Genomic DNA, 24,532 nt, shown 5'->3' on the forward strand with positions numbered 1-24,532 from the left:
ATTGATACCATATTCAGCTATATTATATAATATACATTATAACTGAAGGTATTAATATTATTCACATTTATTATTGCATTACTATGGGCTGGGTGTATTTATTGGCCTCTGCAATGATAACTTGAAAAAACAATTACACCCTTTCTTTTTTAGGAGCAATACTAAGGAAAAAGTAGTAGCCTCCACCCCAAAGCAGGAAAACACGTCAACATGTAAAATAGAGGCATGTGTGGGTGGGGGAGTTTAATTCCTGACTGTTTTGTGAAGCCTTATGTAGCTGTAAAGGAGAAACACAGAGAAAAAAAGCAAACCCCGTGGAAGCTGAAGCAGGTGAGCAGAAAGCCAAGGACACAAGCCCAAGCAAGCACTGGGGCTGTGGCTCTGAGAGCACACAGAGAGGCATCCTTGGGCTAAACGCTGACTTTAAAAGGCTTGGAACTGAGCGCAGAAACAAACAACCACTCTCTGTGCTCCCCCTTCCCACCGCCAACAACAACAACAACAAAAAAAAAAAAAGAAAAAAAGAGGAAAAAAACAAGAAAAAAGTTAGTTTGTGTTTCCCCGTGACTACCAGGCACTGCCGCAGCGGCAAACGCGCCGCCCGGCGCTGCGCACACTCGCAGGACCCGCACCGCCCAGCGTGGCCTCGGGCACCACCCGCTTCCCCCGGGGGACCCGCCGGCGGGCGCGTCCGGTCCTGCCCCCGCTCCCGGCGGGCACCCCCGGCTTCTCCCGGAACCGGTCCCCGGCCGACGGACGAGCCGCGGCGGTGCGGGCAGCGCTGCCTGCGCAGGCTCGGGGCGGGGGCCGCGCCTCCCACCCTGGGGCCCAGCGAGGTGAGAGGGAGCCCGGGGAGAGGGCGGCGGCGCCCGGCTGCTGGCCCAGGGAGAGGGGCTCGGTTCCGGTGGCCGGGCGGGACAGGCATGCATGCCCCTGGGCTCGCCTGCCGCAGCGCCCGGCGGCCTCCGGGCGGAGGGGTCCCGCTCCCGGCTGAGCGCTGGCGGCCCGGGCATCCCTCCCTCCCTCCTCCTGCAGGGTTGGGGTGGGTGCGTGAGCCCGTTTGGTGACAGGGGTGCGCAGGGCACGGTGTCCCCCTGCGAGGGCAAACCTGAGGGGAGGCAGCGGGCACAGCTCCTGGCCAAATGCCGGCTCATGCGACTCTCGTTTTCCTCTCTTTTTTCATGCTCTGTCAGGACCAAACCCCAGCTGAGGTGGTGAGCAGCAGCACCTGGAGAGGAGAGGGAGATGCGGAGGTGAGAGCTGCCCAGGGCAGGGGGGCCCCATAAGGTGGTGAGGGCACTGACCAGCTGTAACACACACACACAGCATCACGGGGAACACTGAGCCAGCCTCTCGGCACACACAGTTGTACACTCACACAGCTGTGTGCAGTTGTCCACAAATATGTTTTCATCCAAATGTACAAAAGGAAACAAAGCGCAGGAAAGGACGGAAGCGGCGTCAGCGCTTTGCAGCCAGGAGAGCGCTGGGGAAAGGGGACCTGTGACTTCCGTGGTGCTGTGCAGGAGGTCTGTGCTAGGGCCAGCCAGAGCTCTTGGTTTCTTGCCTCTGATTTAGGAGATTCACCACCCTCCTTCTGCTTGTTCCTTTTTCACAATCAAAGAGCGTAAAGCAACAAAATGCCTTCTACCGAGCAAAAGACAAACAAAGAAATGCAACCATCCAAAACCCAAGCCAAAGTGCATCTGGCTTGGGATGAATACTGGACCACGTTAGCTGGGAGTGACGATTTTTCAGAAAGCCAGTCTCCAGTCAAAAATGGACCCTGTCATTCGCAGTCTGAATATGAGAACAGCTTGCAAAACATTTTTTCAGGCTTCTAACAAAAGAGTTGGTCCTTCTTTTGCTCTGGTATCTAGGCTACATTGTGCAGGCTCATGCGTATCACTGGTTTTATTCACATGAGTAATTCCATTTGAATTTGGAGCGACAACGTGTATGTGTAAAGTTACTCTTATGCTTTCTGTCTCCTTTATATATTGAAATTATGTGGGTTTGGTTTTTCTCCATTTTTTGGTGCAGCCCAGTAACTGTTGGCATCAAGGTTATTGTGAACCATCATGGTTATTATTACTGTTTGCCTGCCTGACACCTTTGTTTTCCTTGCCAGACTAAAATCCAGCTATTCCTCTCTATGCAATCTATTCCAGCTCTGCAATTGTATCATCTCGTTTTGTGCAACTGTTTTTCACCTGACTTTGTAAATTCATCTTCCCTATAAAAGATCCTTTTTGTAGTCAGTTTTAACTTCAGTCTTTCCAGTTGTGCCATCTGATTCTTTCTCGTGCAGAGTCTCTCATGATTTCTCCCATAATGTATAGTTAAATTCATACTGATTCTAACATGATATCTGGGTGTTTTAGTATTTGCCAGCTGGAACATTTTATTATTCTCATTGCCAAATGCCCTCCCTTTCCTCCCTCATATTTCTTCAAGCTACAGCTTCTGCTATTCTCATAACCTTATATGTCTCCTCTATCCCATTGCTCCATGTTCATCTAAGGGCAAAATGTCTTGGAGACAAGAAAAACACATTGTTTATCTTCCATAAGTGTGGCATTAAGCTGTAAGTGTGGCTGAGTGTTTTATTAGATGTTCCTTTTCCTCAGTCAGGGAATATAAAAAACAAAGAGGTAAAATTCAGTGCGCACTTGTTTCCTATGGAAGATAATGGCTTTTCTCTGGTATACTCTCAAGTATATACTATAGTACTCTCACTCGAACCTGAGGAGAGAAAGCAGACTGGGCAGCCACTGACTCCTTTGTCAACCAGAGTCTTTCTTCCTAACCTAGAAAATTTTGTGAATTAGCACAAGAGGAGTGTCCCTTAGGAAATAAAGTATTTTGAAGTTGTTTCAACAGCAGGTCATGAGCTGTCAAGAAGATGCATTCAGTCACATCTAAGTACAGATTTATGACATTGACTCTCCAGGGCATCTGCCTACTCTATCTTGAAAGAGTCCAACTAGTAAGTTTTTCTGAAATCCCCAAATGATGCCTTTTAGGAACACTGAAAACTGCTATTTCCAGGGGGAAGGAGTGATGTCTTATGTATTGGAGTGACCTGTTTCCAGTGGTGACAGTACAAATTGCTTCCAAGGAAAGGGTAAAAGGCCAAATACATCTTAGACTGCCCTGTGAAGATGGTGGGAGTTTCTCATTTCTTTTATCTTGAAGTGTGAAGACCAGGAACTGTATTTCCTCCCTCTGCCATATCTAGAATTTGAAAAATTACCCGTTTAGCTGACATCCAAAGGGCCATCTTGCCGCAGTGACACTTCAGAGTCAGGGTGAATGTCCCAGTTATTGCACATGGTGAGGCCACAACAGAGAATGAGCTCTTGACACGCCTGTGGATGGAGTCAGCAACATAAGGTTTGAAAATCAGATTAGATTTATGTAGTATTAAGGACCAAAAAAACCTGCCCAAACCAAGCAAAAAAACCCCACGCACACTCACACTGATTATCAGCATAAACTTTTGATCAGGCATGGCTGGTACACTGGATTTATATGTCCATAATGTGCTGTCCTTGTGCCACCTACATATGTGTATTTCAGGAAGCTCTTTTTCAGAAACTGCATTCAAAATTGGGTTGCAGTCAATGATTAAGTGCAGTCCTGGAAGTCATAATTAACAGATTACCTTGGGAGATCTACTCCTCAAAACAATATATTATTATTTTAATAAAAAGTCCCTGGTCTTCTTAAAAAAAACCAAACAACTCAAAACTGAAATTTTCATTTACCAAGGAAAATAAGCCATGGAAGCTAATATAGATGTATTTATTTTTTGTCTGTATTGTAAGACGTCTTTCAATGTAGTGGCAAAGGAGATTTCCTGATTCATATATTAGAGCTGTATATAAAGATGTAACAATCTCAGATATATTTTAAGCACTGCATTATTTTCTTCCAAAAATCAGCAGCAGCACCATTTATGGGAAACAGATTAAATATTTACTGTGTTATCCCAAACCAAGTTGTATTTGTTTACTTAAAAATGAGAAATACACCAAGCACCTAGAAAATACAACTGGATATATTAATACTTCTTTATTTAATAAATTCTTCTATTTATTGCTATTTAGGAACTTACTTTTTAATAGAGATCAAGTAGTGCTACGCAGTAATGAACAGAAGGATTTATCTTCTGAGTGAAAGATTCTAGAAAAAAACCCACAAAGAATAATATATTAGTAATGTCAATTTGAAAAATTTAATTTTGCAATTATATGCAAGCATTTTAATTTATTATGAAATTGCAAAATTAGAGGTTTAATATTAATGCGATTGGAATTAAAAAAGCACGGTAGCTCACCTGCAGAGCTCCAGGGCCGGGCAGAGCTGCTCACAAGGAGAGACTCGTGATGCTCTCATCTGCTGTGCCATCAGGGTGCCAGTGTCCTCCAGAAGTAGTACTTACATATATAAGTTTACAGTATATAGAAACTATAATTATGCAAGACTGTTTCAGAAGACTTACATCCTTTGAAACACCTGTTCGGAAAGCATTCTGAAGCACTGAAATGAAACAATGGTAAATTTTAAGAATACTACCCTTAACTTGTTAAAATTAAATTAAGTTATTTAATATAAAAGGCTTTCATATTTTCTGTAAATGTTTAGTATGTCCACTCTAAGCTTTATGGAGAGGACAGAGGTGTTATTGTTTTACTTGAAAGTACCTGTCATTTCTCTGAACCCTACAGTCAGAAGCTGTGTCCCTTGTGTTAATCTGTCACTTTACAAATCCTCTTTCTGTCCTTCAGCTCCCCCTGCAAGAACAAACACCGTTTTCCATCTCCTTCCCTTCGTCTTGATTCCTTCAGTTGTGCCCTCAGTCACACAGTAACTGCATGTTTTACAACACATAGCAAAATGACGCCCTTATTTCAATTCAGAATTATAATAATGCAGAAATATTACACGTATTTTATATTCCCAAAGCCATTCTGGACTTTAAGGTTGAAATTCTGAAGCTGAGCATCTCTGAAAATCAATTACTGTGTTTTGAAAACAAACAACTACTCTAGAAACAGTAATACTCTAGAAACATAATAACTTGAATTTAGGAAATAATAAAATAGCAAACCTGAGGGTACTAAAAATCTATCACAAATATTATAGTAAAGCATTGAAAGTAAATGTGATGCACTGAAAAAAAGCTCTGCCCTCTAAACTATTCTAAACAAAGTGGTTTTGTTTTTTAAATCTAGTAATTCGTAAGTGTCTTGCAAGTCTATGGTCAACGTTTTCTCCGTATCCATGCAGGCAGTCCTGTGGGAACACACACGACGATAAAACCACCACAAAAAGCAGGGTTTGTAAGAGAAGAAGAATTGGGAATATCTGTTGTTATTTTTGAAGAGCAATAAAATATCAAGTTGCCTAGTAAGAAAATACAGTGTTCTGCACATACAGGTTCAAGAGTTGAGCTCAGAAGACTGGGTCGCTAATAGAACAAACAAAGATTTCCTACCTTTTTCCCCCAACATGAGTGGCTTCATATCTCATTATATTTCAAAAGGCTCAGTCCTCTTAAATCTGGAACTTTTCTGAGTATATTGAAAACAGATGGAAATGAAATTGGGGGACCAAGGTAGAAAAAAAGCTTTAATATGATATATTTAAGTAATAAATAAATAAATCATTTGTCTGGGAAACCACATCTAATAGAAATATAAAGAATTATATAACGAACACATAAACTACATTTCCTGAAGTAATTCTTGTCTTTCTACATTTCCTGAATTACGAAACACTAGTGTGGCACCATTAATTGATAAGCGCTCTGCTGTAGTTACCAGGCTAATTGCAGCTCTTTAGGTCCTTGTCTCACAGCTCCGCCGGCCCTTTCACAATTGGGATTGATTGCACAGGAGCCATTTTTAGAATTAAATGGCAGAAGAGTTTGGAGCGCAGCAGCCATTTTTTGTGTGTGCTACAGCTGCTTTGGAAAAAGAAAAAAAGTTGGTTAAAAATGTTCTGAGTTGCCTTTTTGGGTATTTTTTTTTGAAATTCTGCTGAAGTTAGAGCTTCCTCTTGGATAATTGGTCTTGCTTGTACCAAGCTGAATGTGAGGTCAGTGTTGCACGATGCAGAGGGTGACATCGTTCTCAGAAGAGCAGCGGTTTTTCTTTGGACTCTTCAGGTAGATGGTAGCTGATCTTTGTCGAGTCTGGTTCTGTAGAAAGGCAACCCAAGACTCAAGTCTGGAATTTAAAATACCAGTGATGAAAGGCAAGATGCAAGATTAACTTTGAAGGTGTTTGGTGTTGTTTCTTTGTTGTTGTTTTCCTCAACTCTGAAATTAATCAGTTTGTTAACTAATCTGTTTCAGTGATTGTAGGTGCGCCTCAAAGAATGCTTTACACTGGGCGAGTGAATGGCTGTGATTGGCAAGGGCCAGTTGATGCCCAGAAGGTGTAACTGGGAGGAGATACCCATTCAGTTAATCCCAGACTGGGTGTTTGTTATCCCATCCTGCTCGCCGGCCCTACACAGAGTTCAGCTGGGGCAGATAAACAAGCGGACAGGGTTTTGTTGCTAATCTGCTGTAGGAAATCAGGTCTGCCCTCTTCTCTGAATGTTTGCATAACAGGAGGCAAAGTTTGTAGGGAGAATAACAAACACAAATATGTAGGAAAAGGAGTGTCCAGTTTTATAGCTAGAAAAAAAAACAAAACTCAAGGGGACAATCCTACTTTACCTTTGCAAAGCACTAATAGGAGAGACCTATAACCTTTTTCACATTAAATTATAACAACAGTAGTAATATCTTGGACCTCTCACACAGCACCGCATCAGCAAATTTAAAGTGTTTTACTAAGGAGGTGTCTTTGTCCCCATTTACCTGTGGAAGTAAACAGATAAATTGGCTTCGGTTACACAGGGGCTGGGCAGAGTTAGGGAAAGAATCTGTGTTTCGTGACTTCAGCTGCTCAACCCTTTTCAGTGAGGTGCCATAAAGTATTAGGGATTTACTTACAGACCTGTAATGTATCACTGCTTCATAGCTGCCAATTCCCCTAGAAAAAAAGAGATTCACACCTTTTTAAGTGCCGCCAATCTTGTATTCTTCGCTTTTCAGAAAATGGCAACTTTTCATTGAGATCTAGATACTTTGTACTCTCTATACCTACCCCTTGTCCTGTAACCAGATAAACACAGGGTGAACTGGGCTTATTTTGACATTCACTAACCTATATATGACTAAATAGAGTTTTCCATAATGAACTTCAAGGCACAGTTCATATGTCGTTAAGTTCTACTGTGGCAATGCGTATACTAGGAAAAATATTAGGATATTAGGAAAAAATTCTTCAAGAGTTGTCAGGCATTGGAACAGGCTGCCCAGGGAAGTGGTAGAGTCACCATCCCTGGAGGGGCTTAAAAGGCACGTACACAAGGATTTTAGTGACACGGTTTAATGCCAGGGTTAGGTTAGGTTATGGTTGGACTCGATGATCCTGAGGGATCTTTTCCAACTAAAATGATTCTGTGATTCTACAGTAAAAATACTTGAGTGAAGATCTAAGCAAGAGGCCTTCACTCCATCTGAACTGGCCATTGCTGTATTTATAAGCAACTGCTCTGGCCCAAAGAAAGTTTAAATTACCATTTGTGGGAAACAATTTACATTTCAAACTTTACCTGGAAGAGGTTTCTGGTCTGACAGCAGCATCGCTGATTTTATGCAGCATCCTTGTGAATTAACCTGGGAAATGGAAACTTTTAATATAAGACTTCTCTTGAATTTGGCCTAATGCTGATTTTGTGTGTGCGCTTCATAAAATAATCACTGGCCATTATATATTTTAAAGAGGATTAATAGAAGAATGTTGTCCCTGGTACTTGTCTTCACAGAACACAGTGACATCTTGTGGCAAGTGAAGGGATAGTGTCATTTTTTTCCAGATGCATCCTAATTTCAGCTGGTTTACAGATTAAAATCTAACGAAATTCTGGACAACTGTTATTGCATTACTTTAATCTGTAATATTCACTCTTTTTGAATTTTGGTTTAAGTATAGTTTGGTTTAAGTACTTTTTCATCCTGAAAAAAGACCGAGCTTTGGTTTCTACCACGCTGCAGATGTAGGGTATTGCAGTTCATCACTCCAGCTTGCCGATGCTCTTTGGAAACTCTCAGCCCCAGGGATGTTCCTGTCCCAGCCTCACTGATTCGAGACCCTGTGAGCCAGCACTGCAAATGCCTTACTTCATTTAGTGTATTATCGCCAATGGCCAAAATTGTTCAGGTTGCTTTTGACAGGAATGAAAACATAGTCAACTTTTAATCGTAAAGCGGAGACTTTTCTGTATTTTCATCTTTTTTTTTTTTTTTCTTTTTGTAACCTGAAACTATTCTTTTGTCTTTGTACAGATGAGACAGGGTTTAAGCCCTGTCCCTGGTGTTTGGGGACCCTGCCCTGACATGGCTGTCCTTTGCAAGTTGATACTTGGGTAAGGACCTAGTTGACAGCATGAAAGGGAGCACTGCACACTGTGATGGGAAGTCTGCACCCCAAAAGCAGCCCTGTCCCTGCGATCGATATAAACACGCTTGCATTATTTGCAGAGGATTTCTTTATCTCTATGGAGGGCGCAACACCACCAGCCTTAGGGATTTTTGGCGATACAACATAGGTAAGTTTGCCCCTTCACACGTATGTCAGGATTAATGAGATTCTGCATCCAGCCATCATGAAATCAGGGATATTCAGTATAAACAGATTATGCCCATTTAAAGAGCCTCCATCAAAATAATGGATAAACTGCATTTTGTTCATTAGGCACAAAGTGTGTGTTTGTTCCTGTTGCAGGTGTCCCAGAAAGTTTAGATTTCAGTTCAGTTCATCCCATCCTTTTTTTGTCCATAAATACTGAGTAATTTAAAATATCCTCGTTCTAGCAAGGGATATCAAAAACAGCTTTATTGACTCTTTAACATAAGAAATGTTTATGCATGTGAAAGTGCACAATATCTTGTAAGACTGTATTAATAACGTACTATGAAATATTACATTTTCTATTTTTTTTTTTACTTAGTGTATGCTGTTCCCTGTTCAATTGTTGTTACTGGAATAAGGCACAGAATTGTGCTGCGGTTCATGCGCATGGAATAGTTGGGGTTTGATGTAGCTTAACAGCATTAGCATTAAAATAAAAGCAGTAACAAGATCAATTTCTATTACGTTTAAGTTTGCTAAATAGAAAAATGCATATATGTAATTTTGGGGAAAGCGCATCAGTCTTCTGAACTAACGGAGAGGAAAGATGACAAAATGCTTCAATGTTCCCCCAGTGACTGGCAGTGCAGCCAAATTCAAAGCCGATTTTTCACCTTTCCCCTGATGTTTATGTGCTGAGTTATCGCTGTCTTAACTTCAGCTTTGGTTTATAGTGAAAAATGAATGGGAAATGCTGGACTGCTCAAGAGATGGCCCAGAAGAACTGGAAGAACATTCAATGGTGGCTTATAAGGTAGCAGACCAAGATTTATATTGTCCATATACTAACTTTTTTTTCATATTCTACAATGAAATAAAATATCATAGATCATTACACACTGATATAACTGTACCCAGGGAATGCTTTTATGTCAGTGCAATTCTAGATGTAGCTGTACCAATGTTCTGGAATGTTTTTGAATAAAGCGTCAGTATTTTAGCTTTGCAGCAGTGTGCAGTTCCCCCATTTCCTCAGTCACATAATCGTAATACAAAATAAAGACCTTGGCAGCACATTCTTTGACTTAGTTGTGTAGTTGTAACAGTTGCTCTGAATTAATTTGCATGATAAGCTACAGCATAAAAACATTCCCTTAAGAACTTGCATAGAAGAGGGACGGGGGAGTGAAGGCAAGGAAAAATTACAGCTTTGCGTGTGAGGGGCAAACAGAGTTTAGGGTATCAGGAACTGCAGTGCAATGAGATATTTCTATAAACATGCATAATGTGATATTACCTGAGCAAAGCCTGAGAGCTCCAGATCCGCATCCCCCGCACTGTCCCAGGCTGACGAGGCAGCGAGTGGTTCTGGGACCTTAAAACTGCAGAACGTTCAGCGGGGTTTCCTACGGGGAGAAGGTAAAGACATGATTAAAGACATGATTCTTATGATTGCCTCTTGAGTTGTTAATAGATCATCATGTGCATTATTCTCAATGATATTTCGGTGAACAAGGCTTTTACATTTTAGAATTGTTTTAAAAATTATTTTTATGCTATAATATATGCCTACCCGTGAGTGACAAATATTTTTACATCTCTCAGGGCATCCTGTGTATTTTTGGTGGGATGGTGGATTCTGCTTTCACGCAAGCTAAAATTCCTCTCTGGATATATGACACTGGTATGATACACAATATCCAGTCTCTTCCATGGGACATTCCAAGTCCATAGGTACTAGTAAATAATAAGAACCAAACTGTTTTCTGATGCTTGTAACATCACCTTCCTGAGGCTTTACAAGAAGTAATGTACATAAAACTGTGTGCATATTTCCCCCTTAAAATTAGACTGCTAAGCTATCAAAAAGTCAGCTCTTCAATTAGAAAGAATTTTATGGGAAAGCTTTATGTATTTTATAGTCTCAGAATTTCTATTCCTCCTTTACTATTTGATCATAATTGTTACACATAATATTCAAAATGTTATAATTATACTATGTAATTTTTAAAAAACAAGCTCTTTGTTTTATTATTGAAGGAAATAGATCAGTAAAGTATATCTCATTCTGTGTTTTTACTGAAGAAAGATGTTAGCTGGCAACAGCAATGATGGAACAGGAAAAAAACGTGTAATTAAGTGAGAAGGTGGGAAATTAATATCAGTTTTTCATAACACAGGCGTTTTTTATCTGAAGAACAAACATTTGTGATCTCTTCTAATAAAAGCAGTACAACAATTGAATGTAATAGCGATGTCGTACACTATATATTCTCGCTTTGGAAAACTGTGTATAGTAATGGCTGCTTATTTTAATGTCAGATGAAGGAGAGAGGCAGAGATTGATTTCTTTCTGAGCTGTTAGATCTTGTGGCAAGACCAAAATTCAAGTTTCCTGGCCTTTTCTGCTGCTTGACTGTGACCTTAAGTCACTGGCCATTTTTTTTATTCCTTCCTTTGTTTTCCACCATTTGTCTGAAATACCTGCTGAAAGAACAGACATCCTCAGACAGAATATATCTCATAGGAGAAAGCATCTTATTACTCACAGCACTTACCAGTGGAAGCTGGGAATGAGTGATTCAAACTTTGTTGTGGCCTGTTTTTTCATGGTCATTATTTAAAATCTTTCCTGGCAAGTGAAGCTTTTACTAATGTAAACTTGTGCTGCTTTCTCATTCCACTTCTGATGGTGGGTATCTCAGATTTGCACTCCTTCGTGGTGATCTCAGATCAGGGGGTTTTGCCTGTTACTTGAGGACTACTTTTAATGGATTTGTGAAAGGGAACAAGAACAAGGCTGAAGGCATAAGGTTTACATAATAAGCAGAAGCCATACATCCGTCGGTAAATCCGAGCGTTATGCAAGTTCAGAAAATGCTGAAAACCACACATGATTTTTGCATCGTGAAATTTAGCCTTACGAAACAGGAAATACAGCGGGGTGTCTCCATGATTTGATATCCGAGAAGGATACAGCAAAACCACTTAAATAATGTCTCCTGTAAGTCCCTTGGCACTGCTCTCTCAGTGGGAAGGGGGTTTCTTCATGCTTGTCAGTGGAAAACACCAGGATGAGACTGAGTTGAAAATTAAATCTGTAATTTGAAAAATTAATATTGGAGGAGTGTCCTCTTGTGGTCTGCGATATAAACTGCGCTTTATTAAAACAATCCCCTAGATTCTGCGAGATGGACAGAGTGCCGTACCGTACCAGCAGAGACTGAGGTAAGGAGCCAGGAACTGGTGAATGTGTGAATCAAATGCCTGTTGCTTTGTTGATTAAACAGATTGCTTTGAAATATGTTCCCCCAACCAGTTCCAATCTCACCTCTTCAGAGATGTGGCTGTGCTTTATTTCTTTGCACTTTCAATAACTAAGGCTTTTTCCTTCTTTAAAACAGCATTTTAAAATATTGCTTTTAAATTTTAAGTGTTATTAAGAAGTCATTTTCTCTGCTCCCACTTCTGTTTTTCTGAAATCCTTATCAAGAAAACATTGTAAATGGTGAATTGCACCCACACATGTAGTCTGTGCTTTTAAAAGTAGGGTAGTGAAAACAGATTGACAGTCACACTAATACATTTTGAAATGTGAAATGCGGCAGCATTTTTCATTTCTTTGGTCTGAACACGTGAACTCACCAAGATACGGCCACTTCTAAATGAAACCTCAGTGGAAGCATTTACGTCTTGGCCTTATGAGCCTGGTTTTGTATCACTGCATGTAAAGAACGACTCACTTTTTGCTATTGAAACTTCCTCCTCACAATGTTTCTACACTATGAAATTGCACCCAAAAATTGTTAAGATTTGGCACAGTTACTACTGTGGTTGCCTGTGTTTGGTGGAGGAGACAAGAGAAGGCTTGGGACTGCAGGGTCATTTGGGGGTGGAGGCAGGTATTATACCATTGATGAGGATTGTTTTATGTACAACAGATACAATGGAATTATGTATCAACTCCTTACGTATAGAAGTAAATGGTTTCTTGTAATTATCCTAAACTGAATATAGAGAACATGGCTCCCCCCATAAACGGGCTTGATGACTTGACCTGTTAACAGTTTTTTGTTTCATTATCAAACTGTTTTAGAGCTCGGCACCAGCCAACAGGAAAGGTCACAGTGCAGTCGTGTACCAGTCCAGCATGTACATCTACGGGGGATACTTTGGCATCAGGGGCATTTCACAGGAGTTTTGGACTTTCCATTTTGGTGAGTTAAAAGCACGGGAAGGTTTTGATGCGCAGCTGCGGCAGGGAAGCATGGCTTGCTCTGTTGAGAAAATTCTTATCAGTAAAACTGTTCTAAGTTAGTTTTGGCTTCTCTTTGGCAGCATTTAATGCTGAATTCTGTCAATTACATTAATTCCCAACTGAAATTAATTAGATGGTATTATACTGGAAGAAGTTTTGCAGTATTTGCCAGTTTCAGAACTAAAAAATGTTTTATTCACTATTGGCTAAACTCTTCAAGGATTACTGAAAACTTCCAAATGCAGAGGAGACCCTGACTTGAGCCTCTTCATGTCATTTTCTGAATCTCAAATCTTGAACTGACTATGGAGAGCCAAACCTGACAGGAGATGGTTTCATTAGCATATTCATTGCTAATCTGGTGTTTGCAAACCAGATGATTCCCAGAGACTCCCTAAATGGACGGCTTTTGTTATCTGGTGGCCATTCAGTCGCGATTTTGAAATGAATGATGGATTTATCTCATCCCTCGCTCCCTCACAGGGAGAATAAGCACAGACATTAATGAAGGATTGTTTTTGTTGACTGATTTTTCTCTCTCATGGCCAGGAAATCATCTTTCCGTGTCAGAGTTAATGAATTAACAAAGCCGTAGGAAAAGCTGCTCTGTAAATAAAATTTCCATGGCATCTGTCATACAGCATCTGACATTTTCATTAAAACTTTATTTCAAAACACTTTTTCAGTGTCAGAATTTAAGCTGTTTTATAATAAGCTTAGAGCAGAAACCCTTCTTCTACAACCGAATAGTTACTTGATGCTTGAAATAAATTCTTTCTCAAATACTAGGGTAAATCTAGTGCATCTATAAATTAATATTTTGCTTTTAGACACAAGAAGATGGGAGTGTGTTTCCAGCCCATCTCGCAGTCCTGGCCCAGGACCTCGGCACGGCCACTCGGCGGTGGTTTATCGCACGGGCATGTACCTCTTCGGAGGGCTGATGGGGCTGAGCGAACAGAAGGACTTTTGGAGGTGGGACTTTGTGAGCAGCAGCTGGTCCAGCCTCAGAACAAGGTAAACGATACTATTTGTTACACTCGACACAGAAAGAGAGAATTAGCCTCACCGTTTGATGCAGCGTGCGGGCAGACAGGGAGATGTCGCCCTTCCGGCGATGGTGGAATTGTTCGGATCACGACGTGGTGCTGCTGCCGTCCCTGGCTCTGTGTGGAAGAGCTGTTGGCAGCACGTTGACGCAGCTGTCAGCAGTGCAGCTGTGACGTCCCAGCGCAGCTGTTCGGCCGTCATTTCTATTGAGGCGAAGCAAAAAGAGAGGCTAAAATCAGTGTTAGTTTCTTGTTGGTCTCCCCTTAACTGCTGCTTTCTCTTACATTTAGCCAAGGACCTCCTCCAGTGGTAGGTCATGCTTCGATAGTCTTCAAAGACTCTCTGCTGATTTTTGGTGGAGGCATTTCAAATTCCAGTCCTCTGGGTGACCTCTGGAAGTATCATTTCCCTACGCAGACATGGAAGAAGCTTAGTAGTACTCTGAAGGCAAACTTACCTCCTAAAATGTATCACTGCATCTTAGGAATTGGTGCTGATTTCCAAACTACCTCAGATTTCACCGATCCGTTCCCCAGCCATTGGAGAAGGCAGCAGCAGGGCCATCAGCAGCCGGTGGCCATCCCGACACACACGCGCTTGTGCAGCCTCTTCCGCCAGCAGCCCGCGCACCGAGCGTCCCGCGGCGAGGAAAGCGACGCCATGGAGATGAAAACCTTCAGCTCGCCGCTGGAGCCGGGGGGTTTCTGTGCGTTTCAAACCACTTCAGAGGCAGAACTAGGCCCAAACAGAGCAACAGGCCTTTTGTCAAAGGACAAGTCTCTCCGTCTGTTCGTCTCTTCAGAAAAAGAGACTTCTGATGCTGCTCAGACTGTGGGAGGAGAGGAGGGAACCGACTGTCAGCATGCAGCTGCAGTGGATGAAGTTTGTAGTGGTACCAACGTGCTGCTGCTCCTCGGGGGTAAACCTTTATCCAGCTTCTCCGAGATCTCTTTCTGGCAAACAGCGTTTGAGAGCTTGTGACCACTTTGATTGCAAAGTGAAAGAATAAATTTCCACCAAGGTGCCAGTAGGTGGTAAACCAGCCAACTGCTTGCAGCTCTCCGCAGTTTCCTATCAGCACACCGGGGAAAAAAAATTAAACCTTCTCATACTTGCTGTAAAAAGATTTTTTACAATGTGAACAAAACCTGACGTATTTTTAAGTCACAACTCGCTCATAGGTTACAATTTCTGAGAGGAGCTTGTTGGAATACTGCTCTGTTACTTTTTTCTTCTGGTCAGTTAATATCCTTTCAGACTGCAGTGGCTGATGCAGCCTTGAAAATCAGAACTACAAGTATCCCTACAAGTATCCCTACAAATACTACAAGTATTCTGGCTCCGTAACTGCCATTTCAGGTGCAAATCTTGCTCATTTTGCACTCACGTAAGAAATAAATATGTACCCATAAAACTATATTTAAATCAAGTCTGTGTGGGTTATGGTCACGTTTGAAGGGTTTGATAAATCTTAATGGTAACATTTTCTAAGAGTCTTCAGATTGTTTTCTTGAAAGAGGGTTCTTTGCACAATATATTTGCAACATGAGATGGCCTACAACAAAGAAGAAACTTCACAGACAAATTGGCCAAGGATTGCACCCAACCCCGAGGAACCAAACCTGCAAAGTCTCTCTGGAAAAATCACATGCAGCATCAGAGCGGAGGAAGAGCATCACACCGGGAAGAACAAAATAGTTGTGCAGTGCACGTGAGGTGTCGTGGCTGAGAGCAGGATACAAAGGGTTTGATTTCCTGTTGGGGGGAAGATAGAAAAAAAAGAGGCAGGCTGGACAGGAGTGGCACAAACCAGAACCTGTTCTGCTGGTAACTCAGATTTTAGCCACAAAGGGGTTTCTGCTTCCCCAGCTCCATCTCTCTCTGTTTGGTCAACATACGCAGTATTTGTTACAAATTTCCCCTCTATACCAGTAAATCCTGAGTTCACATGCTGTTTTGTTTGTTGAAAGGAAAAAGTGCTTTTCTATGAAAGGAAATATTGCCCAGTGTTCCGAGCATTTATTTCCACAGAAGTTATGAAGATACTGGCCTTCTGGCTGAACTTCAGCTTCTCTAAGAAGAGATGCTGATGTTTGAAATTAGTGGAAAGTGTAATTGAATACTTCTGAATATTTGAAAAATATCACTTTTCAAAAGTTTCATAGGAATAATGAATTTTAAGTGAGAGTATTTCCAGATACTTCATCATCTCTTCACAAGTACCTGTCACATGGATCCAATAGGAAAATGATAGATGAGTTTGCAAAAAGCTACTTAAGAGTTATTTGGACCTTCTGTGACCTCTGTAAACAGGATTGTGTGCTGCCATGTAAATAAAGCCTGCTGCATTTCATATCAGCGTGCGCTCGTTTTCTCAGCTTTCATGACTTTAAAATATTTACATTTTCAAAATGAACAAAGAACTTACGTTTCTGCAGAAGGAACACACTCCCGCAAGCCCCAGTTATCTCATGGCACTTCAGCCAGACGGAGGGCTGCCCCGGCTTTTAATTTCTCCTCCAAGAACAGGGAATTGCCCACTTAGAGGCAGAATGTTCGAAATGGACTCCAATACGGTGATTGGGCTGAAAACTGAAAACTTAAATCAGCAGCGGGTTTTTCTTTTGCTGGCTGACACGTCTGTTTTGGCGTTATCCAGAGAGTGCTGCTGTAACGTATGGACTTTTACCTGGGATTGACGAGGGAAGGAAACTGAACTGGGAAGGGCAATGATAAACCAGTGGTGTTCCAAGTGGCCTCCTGGCAGGTACAGGTATCCCAGGGCTGTGAACAGCCCCAGGAAAATATCACCCAGGCTCTCCCACTCCTTTCTTCCTCACTCCAACTCTCTTCCCTTTGGCAGCCCTTCAAGGGGTTTAACATTTACCTGGAGCCAGCGCAGGCAGGACAGGAGCCAGCCCAAAGGCCACGGCTTGGCACGGGGAGGAACAAGCAGCTTGCGGCAGGCGCCCATCTCCCTCGCTCCTGCCCTGGCCTCTGGCACAGCGCCAGCTCCTGCGCCCTGGACATCCTGAGCCTCCCACAAGGACACGATGCTGCGGGGGCCCCGCCGGTCCCCAGCCCCTGTGCAGGGGCTCCAGGAGGGGCTGTGGCTGAAGGGAGGGGGCTCAGGGCTCGCCCGCAGGAGGCCGAGCTGCAGAGAAGCCCCCATAATGCTACAGAAGAGAAAGGAGCCCCAACCTGACAGCAGGACTCTGCTCCAGCAGACTCACTGGAGCCACTGGAGGCTGTTTCTCCCTTTGATGGCTGGTTCCCAGGTCTTTAAAAAAACAGGAGTGAGCTCAGGCTGGAAGGGATGGAGTTTGAGATGCAAAGGAACTGTGTCCCACAGCCACCCAGCAGCAGGAGTGCTCCTCTGCCTGGCACCTCGGTCCCTTCCAGGCACACATGGTTCATACTTCAGATTCTGTCCTAAAGACGGTACCCAAGACCTCCGCACACAGCCCTTGCTTGCTCCACTGTATCACATCTCCTGGGTCATCTTCCCTTTCAGAGCTCAACCGGTGCTGTCAACTACACTTCACAGGGTTCTCGGAAAACCTCGAGTGGTTTCAGTCCTGTTTTCCTGGTTCATTTTTATCCAGCGCAGTCACCTTTTCACAGAGGAAGCTTCTTTGTGGATGCGGTTGTGATATTTCTCCATAACTGTAGCAGTTACTGAGAATTCATCCTGGGCTCCAGTGAGTGACTAAAAGCTGCTGCCATCTGAAAGCTCGGTGGTGGCCTGCATGAAATAATGAATGGAATTACTCCAGCTAATGGCAGCTATTTAGGAAGAAAACAAACCACCTCATTTTTGGCTGGGCACAGACATTTTTGGCTGGTGCTGCCACTGAAGCGAGCTGCTTTAAAATGTCTCCGAAAACAAGGGAAGCTTGCAGGTGTTTGATATGCCCACAGTCCAATGCAATCCATAGAATAAAGGCAAAAGGATGCAGCATTCTTTGGTGATCTCATCTCAGACATGAGATGCACTGTTGTATCATAAATGCACAAGAGAATGAATCAATCAAGCCTTAACTATCTCAACAAACCCATTGTCTTTAATCACCATTTGGTTTCTGAACATTAAAATGCACAAATGGCAGAGGGATCTTCTTTAAAATGAAAACATTTAAAGAAGGGTTTTTAAAGTAATAATAAAATGTAAACTAAACCTGTTGCATTGTTTTGAGTTATAAATGGACTTGAAGAACACTTCAGTGACTTAGCACAGGAATCATAGTTTGACCTACACAACAAAAAATGCCACAAGAGGAACTACTTTCTGTGAGCTTAGTCAATGGGATGGAATTATTTCCCTTCCTTTTGATACTTTCCCAAGTTTATTAGTGGTTGAGAAATGAAGATGATCAAATTGTTTGGCTGCCCTTTGCTGCCGCCTTAAGCATTTCACCAAAATTGAGGGTTGGAAATAACCAGTTTCTTTTAAACAATCACCAGCACCACTGTACCTCAAAACAGAAGGATCCTGTGAGCACTGGAGATAACAAGCAGGATTGCTCAGCTGACCGGCACTCACTTCTGGCTGCGTGTTGTGGAACCACACTTGGAAGTTCAAACTTCCTTTTGGCCACACACCTCCATAGTATGATTTTCAAAACCACTGAACACCTGCCTGTCTTCCTGGAAAACCTCAGCTCTTTCAGAAATAAGGCATTTAATTCTCTAGCATCTATCTGCAAGCTTTGATGCCACCTGATGTTACACTTTAATCAAAAATACATTAAGTTTACAACGTGGCCTGCAGTTTTGACAGCCCAAATAAGTTCACAAACGTCTCTCCAACTCAGGTACCTTCTTAGCATAGACAGAAAATCACAGTCCCACAGAGCGTTAACGCGCTGCCAGAGACCCCATCACTCACCTCCCCAGGCCCAACCAACCCGCCCTGTTGCTGCCCCACCAGCCTGACACAGCCGCGCTTAAAGATGACTCTGCAAGACTTTTGCACTGATGTGGTGTATTTAAGACAAAACTACAGTACAAACATTTCAAGATTGTATTCGGTGGACACAAATCACAGTTTCTTGTTCCCATACACAGTTTCAGTTTCAATACAGACCTCAGTGCAGTGCCTACAACAGTTCATATATCGCTATTGCTGTGAAACAGAAGCAAGAGGGTGCACTTTGTTTTATAAAAAAAACAACAAATAAATTATACATTGAGAGCTATTGCCAAGCTTTACATATAAAAGGTAAAAATACAGTAGTTAGTGTGGCTTTAACAAACAAACAAACAAAAAAACTATCTAAAAAAATATTCTTACATACTTTAAAAATCAGTTTGTCCAGTTATAGGTGTGGGGGTGTGTGTGTTCATGAAGCAGAGTGCTCAAGCCAAGCAGTACAAAGGAGGGGAATTTTGTCAGGAAACCTCACACACACGTGCAGGGCCACAAAACAGACCCTGGTGCTCCCCAGGCTCTGCGCATCGCTGAGATCCGCCCCGAACACTGTGACAGGTCCGTGCAGCACTGAGTGTCGTGGCACCAGCGCAGCGCTGAGGGACACGGCACCAATGCTGCCGCCACCCCCGCGGCTGGGAAGGGCCCTGGGCTCCTGTCTGCGGTGCTGCCGCTTGAACCAAACACACCCAGGTTACACCTGCATCACTGAAAGGCCACCAGCATGAATTATTTTTATTTTTGGTATAAAAGTTACGATTGTCCAGCTGCATTTGAAAGCTGTGACGTTACCGTATCTAACAGCTACATAATTTACTACAACTTTTTAGAGTAACAAACACTCTACGTGCCCAGAAAGAGCTTTAAACGCTCGCTGGCCATGACACAGAGCTGCTGTTAACACTTCATCTGCAGATTCGGGTTGTACCAGAAAATGTTCACAACGTGAACAACACATCCAGTGCTGTCTGTGCAGGGGATGCTGATCCCAACAGTGCAGCTTTGCTTCACGAAACAAGAAGGGGCAAGGGGCAGAAAAAGGGGCCACGGTGAGGGGCTGAATATAGTTTGTGGAAAGGGACCCGAACGTATCTCTTCACCTGAGCTCCTTTTCTGGTGCTGTAAATGTTCTTGCCAAAGTTGTGTCCAAACAATTGTCCAAAACCTGGCTTTTACACCACTGTATTCAACAAAGTATACATGGAATTTAAGTTTAAAATCAAATACATTCAAGCTAGTTCATTAACCACGACTGATTACCAGGTTAAGTAGTTATGTCATATGACTTCCCAGTATTAGATCCCATTACCACTGAAGTAGGGATTCCCTTAATTCAAGCACATGAGGCCCTGAACTCTCACATTCTCATGCCGATTTAAAAATCTTCTAAGACCATCACCACGTGCTCAGCACACGCGTTCTCTGGTCTCATCCTGTTACAGCCCATAGGTGAAACTGAAACGCTGTTCTAAGATTCATCAGTTTGAGATACAGGGTGGGGCTTTTTGTTATTATAAATGTTAAGATTTCCATAAAATCTTTTACTCCAGTCACTTATGGAATGTGACTGGAGAAAAATCACTTTTATTTTTAGAACCACCCACTTTCGGTTTTAGTTCAGCATTTTTTAATTACAGAGTTTAAAAGCCTCCATCTCTGATCTGCACTGCTTGTGCACACAGCAGACAGCTATGAGGCCGTTACTGAAGACGGGCTGGGACAGGCGTTAGTAAGTCAAGGGGGGATAACTCTGTTAGGAACAAAAATTGAACTACTTTTTGTTCTTAAACCAGGGAGCTGACTTTTTCCAAATGACTGCAAGAGAACAGGCATTTATTCATTCCTGTCAACTCTTAAAGTGTTCAAGTGGTTGGCAGATCTGCCAACATCCCAGCACCAGATTCACATAGAAATTTTTAAATCTCTTTAAATAAATACCAAAAAATAAACTCTGAGAGGATAATTGGACCTTACAGCCAATCAATCAATGGTCTAGCAATGGTAAGAGAATCCCTTTTTCTCAGTGGCACACAGGCATTAATACATTATAACACCAGCTGTAGGAACTATTATACCTATTTGCGTTTGATAAAATGCAGGTGATGAATAAGGCTACACTACCTGTTAGCCAGTCATGACACAAAGTGACACCTGTAGTTTTAAAGTAAAACGGTGATGCCAAACTCCAGGATGTTCGGATACCCACTGTTGGGATCACATAACTGAGGCACCTGAGTCTCACCAGGCTCCATATCTGAACACTGATTTGGAATAGCTAAATAAGCTACACTAAGTTAAATGGAGTGGGTATTTGCTTGAACTATCAAATATCACTGGAAAGAGTTGGGTTTGCAGTCCCAAATCTAACAGAAAACATAAGTCCCCAATTTAGCAGTTGAAAATGTGAAATTTCAAAGTTTCAAGTCCTCTGAAAATGGAGGAAAACCGTGCCCCTTTGAAATTTTTGTGTGTGGCACATGTGTGTAAATATAACATACCCCTCCAATCGCCACCACCCCAGCTGTGCTAAATTAACAGCTGGCTACCTGGAACTGTTTAGATTTTAAGAGGACCCACTCGCCACACGTTATTTACTTGTTATTTGATGCACATGAGTGCTCAGGGGGAATCGAAGGATGGTATTCAACACGCAATACTGAAAAACTTCTGTGATTCTACTTTTGCGAGGGATTCAAGCTAACAGATCACAGACCTCCTGAACTTAATGGGAAGAGTCAAATATCAAACATGCCTCACAGAAAATGCTCCTGCATTCTGTCTATTTACAAACCCAACACATGGAGCTGGCGAACGCCAGCTTGGCTGCTGAGCAAACACATCAGCAACACGTGCCAAGTTTCCCCGCGCAGCCCCAGCTTTGTACTAGCGGGAAGCCAGAGCTTCCCTTTTGCTGCAGGAACTTTGCTGGCAACTGTGTTAGTAATCCAAACTAAGACATTTGGTATTTGAATCGGGAACCTTCTATGTTTTAATATGCAATAAGGCTCAGACTTAAAAGTATTAAAAAAAAAAAAGCCAATACTCAACTGGAATTGCCAACAACAGAGCTGTACGGCTGGTGAGCAAACACCTTGCCTGGTCACAGACAGCAGCCCCCAGGGCTGGCAGCGGGAGGAGCGGGAACGTGCCCGCCCGGGGCTTCAGGCGCCAGCCAGAGCAGGGGAAGTGCCCGACACCAATTCTGACTCCTGATTCTTGAGGCAATGGCTGCAACTCACTGACTGCAGAGTCGCTCTGGTATGTCTGCCCAAAGAGTTTCCCATGGTTTTTGTGTTTCTCTATTAAGGCCTCGGGGGATTTGAGGAGCGGTAGTTGGCCATCTAAATGCCACGTGGCTTCTTCCTCAACACTGTCATTCAGCGTCCTGCAAACAAGAGCACAGGAGCAGCACAGAGAACGCCCCAGTCTGACAGACACACCCTGGTCTGAAAGAAGAGCCCAGTCAGGCACCAACTCACTTGCACAACCCACAGTGGTTTGGTCCAAATCTCTGTCAACACCGACAGACATGCACACAGCCAGTGTGCAACAAAGAAGTTGTGCATACAGGTTTCAGAATGGACTTTCACATTTAAAATTGTTTCTAAGAACCAGGTGTATAGAAATATTTACAAACAGAAGCACTATCCAGAAAACATCCTCCAACCCCAGTCGTATGTACAAACCTCTTCCTAAGAAAGACTGATCCAAATTGTTTCATCTGTGCTTCCCTGCTTGGACATGCAGGGTCATCGTTGGGCTTCTATGTTTCTTGTCCCTCTGATTCTGCACTGACCTTATTCTCAGGCTGCATACCCACATGCTCACCTCTGCATGTCTACATGAGGATCCTGCTGCCCAGGACCCAAATGATCTCTTATAACAGAAATTGTATCCTGTACTTCACCTGAGCACCAGCTGGCCTTCACAGGCTCCATGGAGCATGCTCTTGCAAGAGCTCCTACCTTCCTTCTGCAAAGAAGTGAACTGCTTACAGGAACTTTTCATACTCTTTTCCCTGTTTTCACATTATTCTATTCTTTGTTCTACGTATGACTATTAGATGACAATTAGAACAGGATCTGAGGTGGTGTTAAGAAGTGAGCTAGTTGTACCCTCATGCTGCTAACATACCCAATAAGTATTCCCAAAGCACGGCATCTGGAAACGACAACCAGAAACAGTACAAACAGAAACAAGAACATTATTTTCCTTCCTAGCCCTGTATGACAACAAAACTAACAAATAAGCAGCTCCTGAAGTAAGCTGTACTCACACCTTCACTACTTCAGCATTTAAAACGTACATATATCTAACCTAAAATGCATGTACTTCAGTTGTACAGGAAATGAAATAATCAGTTGCAAAATGTGGGACCTCTGCCGTAGTGAGCTAATGCTGTGAGCTGTTTGGCAGGTTAATTTTCCTTTTCCTAGTTACAATGAGCAGCTCAAATCCAGTCCCCGTAGTTGGTCACGGATTAACTAGATTTTCATTTTTTCCAGGTACTCTAACAGGAGGTGCAAGGATTATTAAGGGGTTTAAGGCCAAAAAGGAGAGTATGTGTTGGTAAAACAAAGGAAAGAGAGGGAACAATCACATAGAAGCAAATGTGCTTGGCCGTATGAAACAGTCACCACTGTGAGCCCCCATCCACAGTGTGGCCACGAGGTGGCCCTACGAGTCCTCCTCATGGTTCCAGTGTTCACCTACACAGGTCAGGGACAGGATGCTCAGACTCTGAACAGCCAATGTCACAGTGAACACTTCTCGTTACCACTCGAGAGGCAGCACAGGGTACGTAAAACTAAACCCAGTGTGAGTGGAACACAACTAGATTATTTTCTTCATGTTCAGAACCAGCTCCAGTGTGGGATTTCCCTCCTCTTGAGGGAGAAGATCAAACCTGCATGTGGTTTTATATCCCAGTTTAGGCTGTAATTCCAGTTAGATTGCAATAAACGTAGAAGTCTCTTAACAAACCAGCTGGCTGTTTGATTCCCATTCAGCACGAGTTTGATCCCAAGCAAGTCTTTTGGAAGGATCCCTTGAAGATATGTTAGAAGATTTGAGTTTTTACAAGGTGGGAAGGTGCAGAAACTCCTCCTTCTAGAGTTCAGTGGTGAGTAAACATTTTGTTCTTCCTGTAGCATCCTCAGTAACTGGGCTAAAAGGGAAAAAAAAAATGAGGCCCTGTAAATACACTCCACCAAGAAGAAGATCTGTCATGAGGGTTTAAGAGAGATGAGTATTGTTGCACAAAGCATTAACAGCTGTTCCCCTTGTAATTTAATAAGACCAATGGACTAGAGCAGAAGAGCAAACTGAATCCATTTCAGAGGGTGCAGCAGCAGCATCATTGCCATGTGCATCTGCATTGTACAAGGTTCCCTGGAAGGCCTGATCATCGCAGTCATTGTTCTGCCTCACTGGCACAGCAGAACAGAATAGCAAGATGGAAAGTTTCTACAGATGCTGTTCACTGACTTCCTTACAGCTTGGAAACAACTGGGGGACATCCCCAACACCCCTGCCAATCCCTTTGCAGGTACTAGAACACTGTAAAAAGATTTCTCAGAAAATTCATCTGTACCATAA

At 42.7% G+C, this 24,532-nt stretch overlaps 2 protein-coding genes and 1 long non-coding RNA gene across 6 annotated transcripts in view; 1 reads left to right on the forward strand and 2 right to left on the reverse strand.

Moving 5' to 3' along the window:
• Window positions 1-257: 257 nt before the first annotated feature.
• Window positions 258-20,677, forward strand: LOC102091461 (leucine-zipper-like transcriptional regulator 1 homolog). Its single transcript, XM_065070616.1, has 10 exons — window positions 258-836; window positions 1,194-1,253; window positions 8,411-8,490; window positions 8,606-8,673; window positions 9,431-9,510; window positions 10,302-10,380; window positions 11,878-11,924; window positions 12,793-12,913; window positions 13,785-13,971; window positions 14,295-20,677. Exons 3-10 carry the CDS (start codon window positions 8,411-8,413, stop codon window positions 14,983-14,985), a joined length of 1,353 nt encoding a protein of 450 aa, XP_064926688.1. The 5' UTR covers window positions 258-836; window positions 1,194-1,253; the 3' UTR covers window positions 14,986-20,677.
• On the reverse strand, window positions 1,895-5,054 carry LOC135580010 (uncharacterized). The gene is made up of 3 exons (XR_010474006.1): window positions 4,343-5,054; window positions 4,121-4,188; window positions 1,895-3,371 (listed from the first exon to the last, which is right to left on the reverse strand). It is a non-coding gene; the product is annotated as an uncharacterized LOC135580010 (long non-coding RNA).
• EPB41L5 (erythrocyte membrane protein band 4.1 like 5) overlaps window positions 18,972-24,532 on the reverse strand; it is a 59,676-nt gene continuing 54,115 nt past the window's right edge. For all 4 annotated transcript variants that reach the window (XM_005512340.3, XM_065070615.1, XM_065070614.1 and 1 more), the window contains one exon: window positions 18,972-24,101. In XM_005512340.3, coding sequence (XP_005512397.2) covers window positions 24,044-24,101 — 58 coding nt within the window. In that variant the 3' untranslated portion in view covers window positions 18,972-24,043. The remainder of the gene's footprint in view (window positions 24,102-24,532) is intronic.

Source organism: Columba livia, chromosome 7 (assembly GCF_036013475.1).
Source record: "Columba livia isolate bColLiv1 breed racing homer chromosome 7, bColLiv1.pat.W.v2, whole genome shotgun sequence".
Taxonomy (NCBI): Eukaryota; Metazoa; Chordata; class Aves; order Columbiformes; family Columbidae; genus Columba; species Columba livia.

Bases quoted from the DNA above. Each gene is read 5' to 3' on its own strand.
- LOC102091461 (XM_065070616.1), top strand. From the start codon at position 8,411: ATGAGACAGGGTTTAAGCCCTGTCCCTGGTGTTTGGGGACCCTGCCCT. The intron at 8,674-9,430 runs GTAAGTTTGCCC...TTTGGTTTATAG, and splicing joins TTTTTGGCGATACAACATAG to TGAAAAATGAATGGGAAATG. The intron at 13,972-14,294 runs GTAAACGATACT...TCTTACATTTAG, and splicing joins TGGTCCAGCCTCAGAACAAG to CCAAGGACCTCCTCCAGTGG.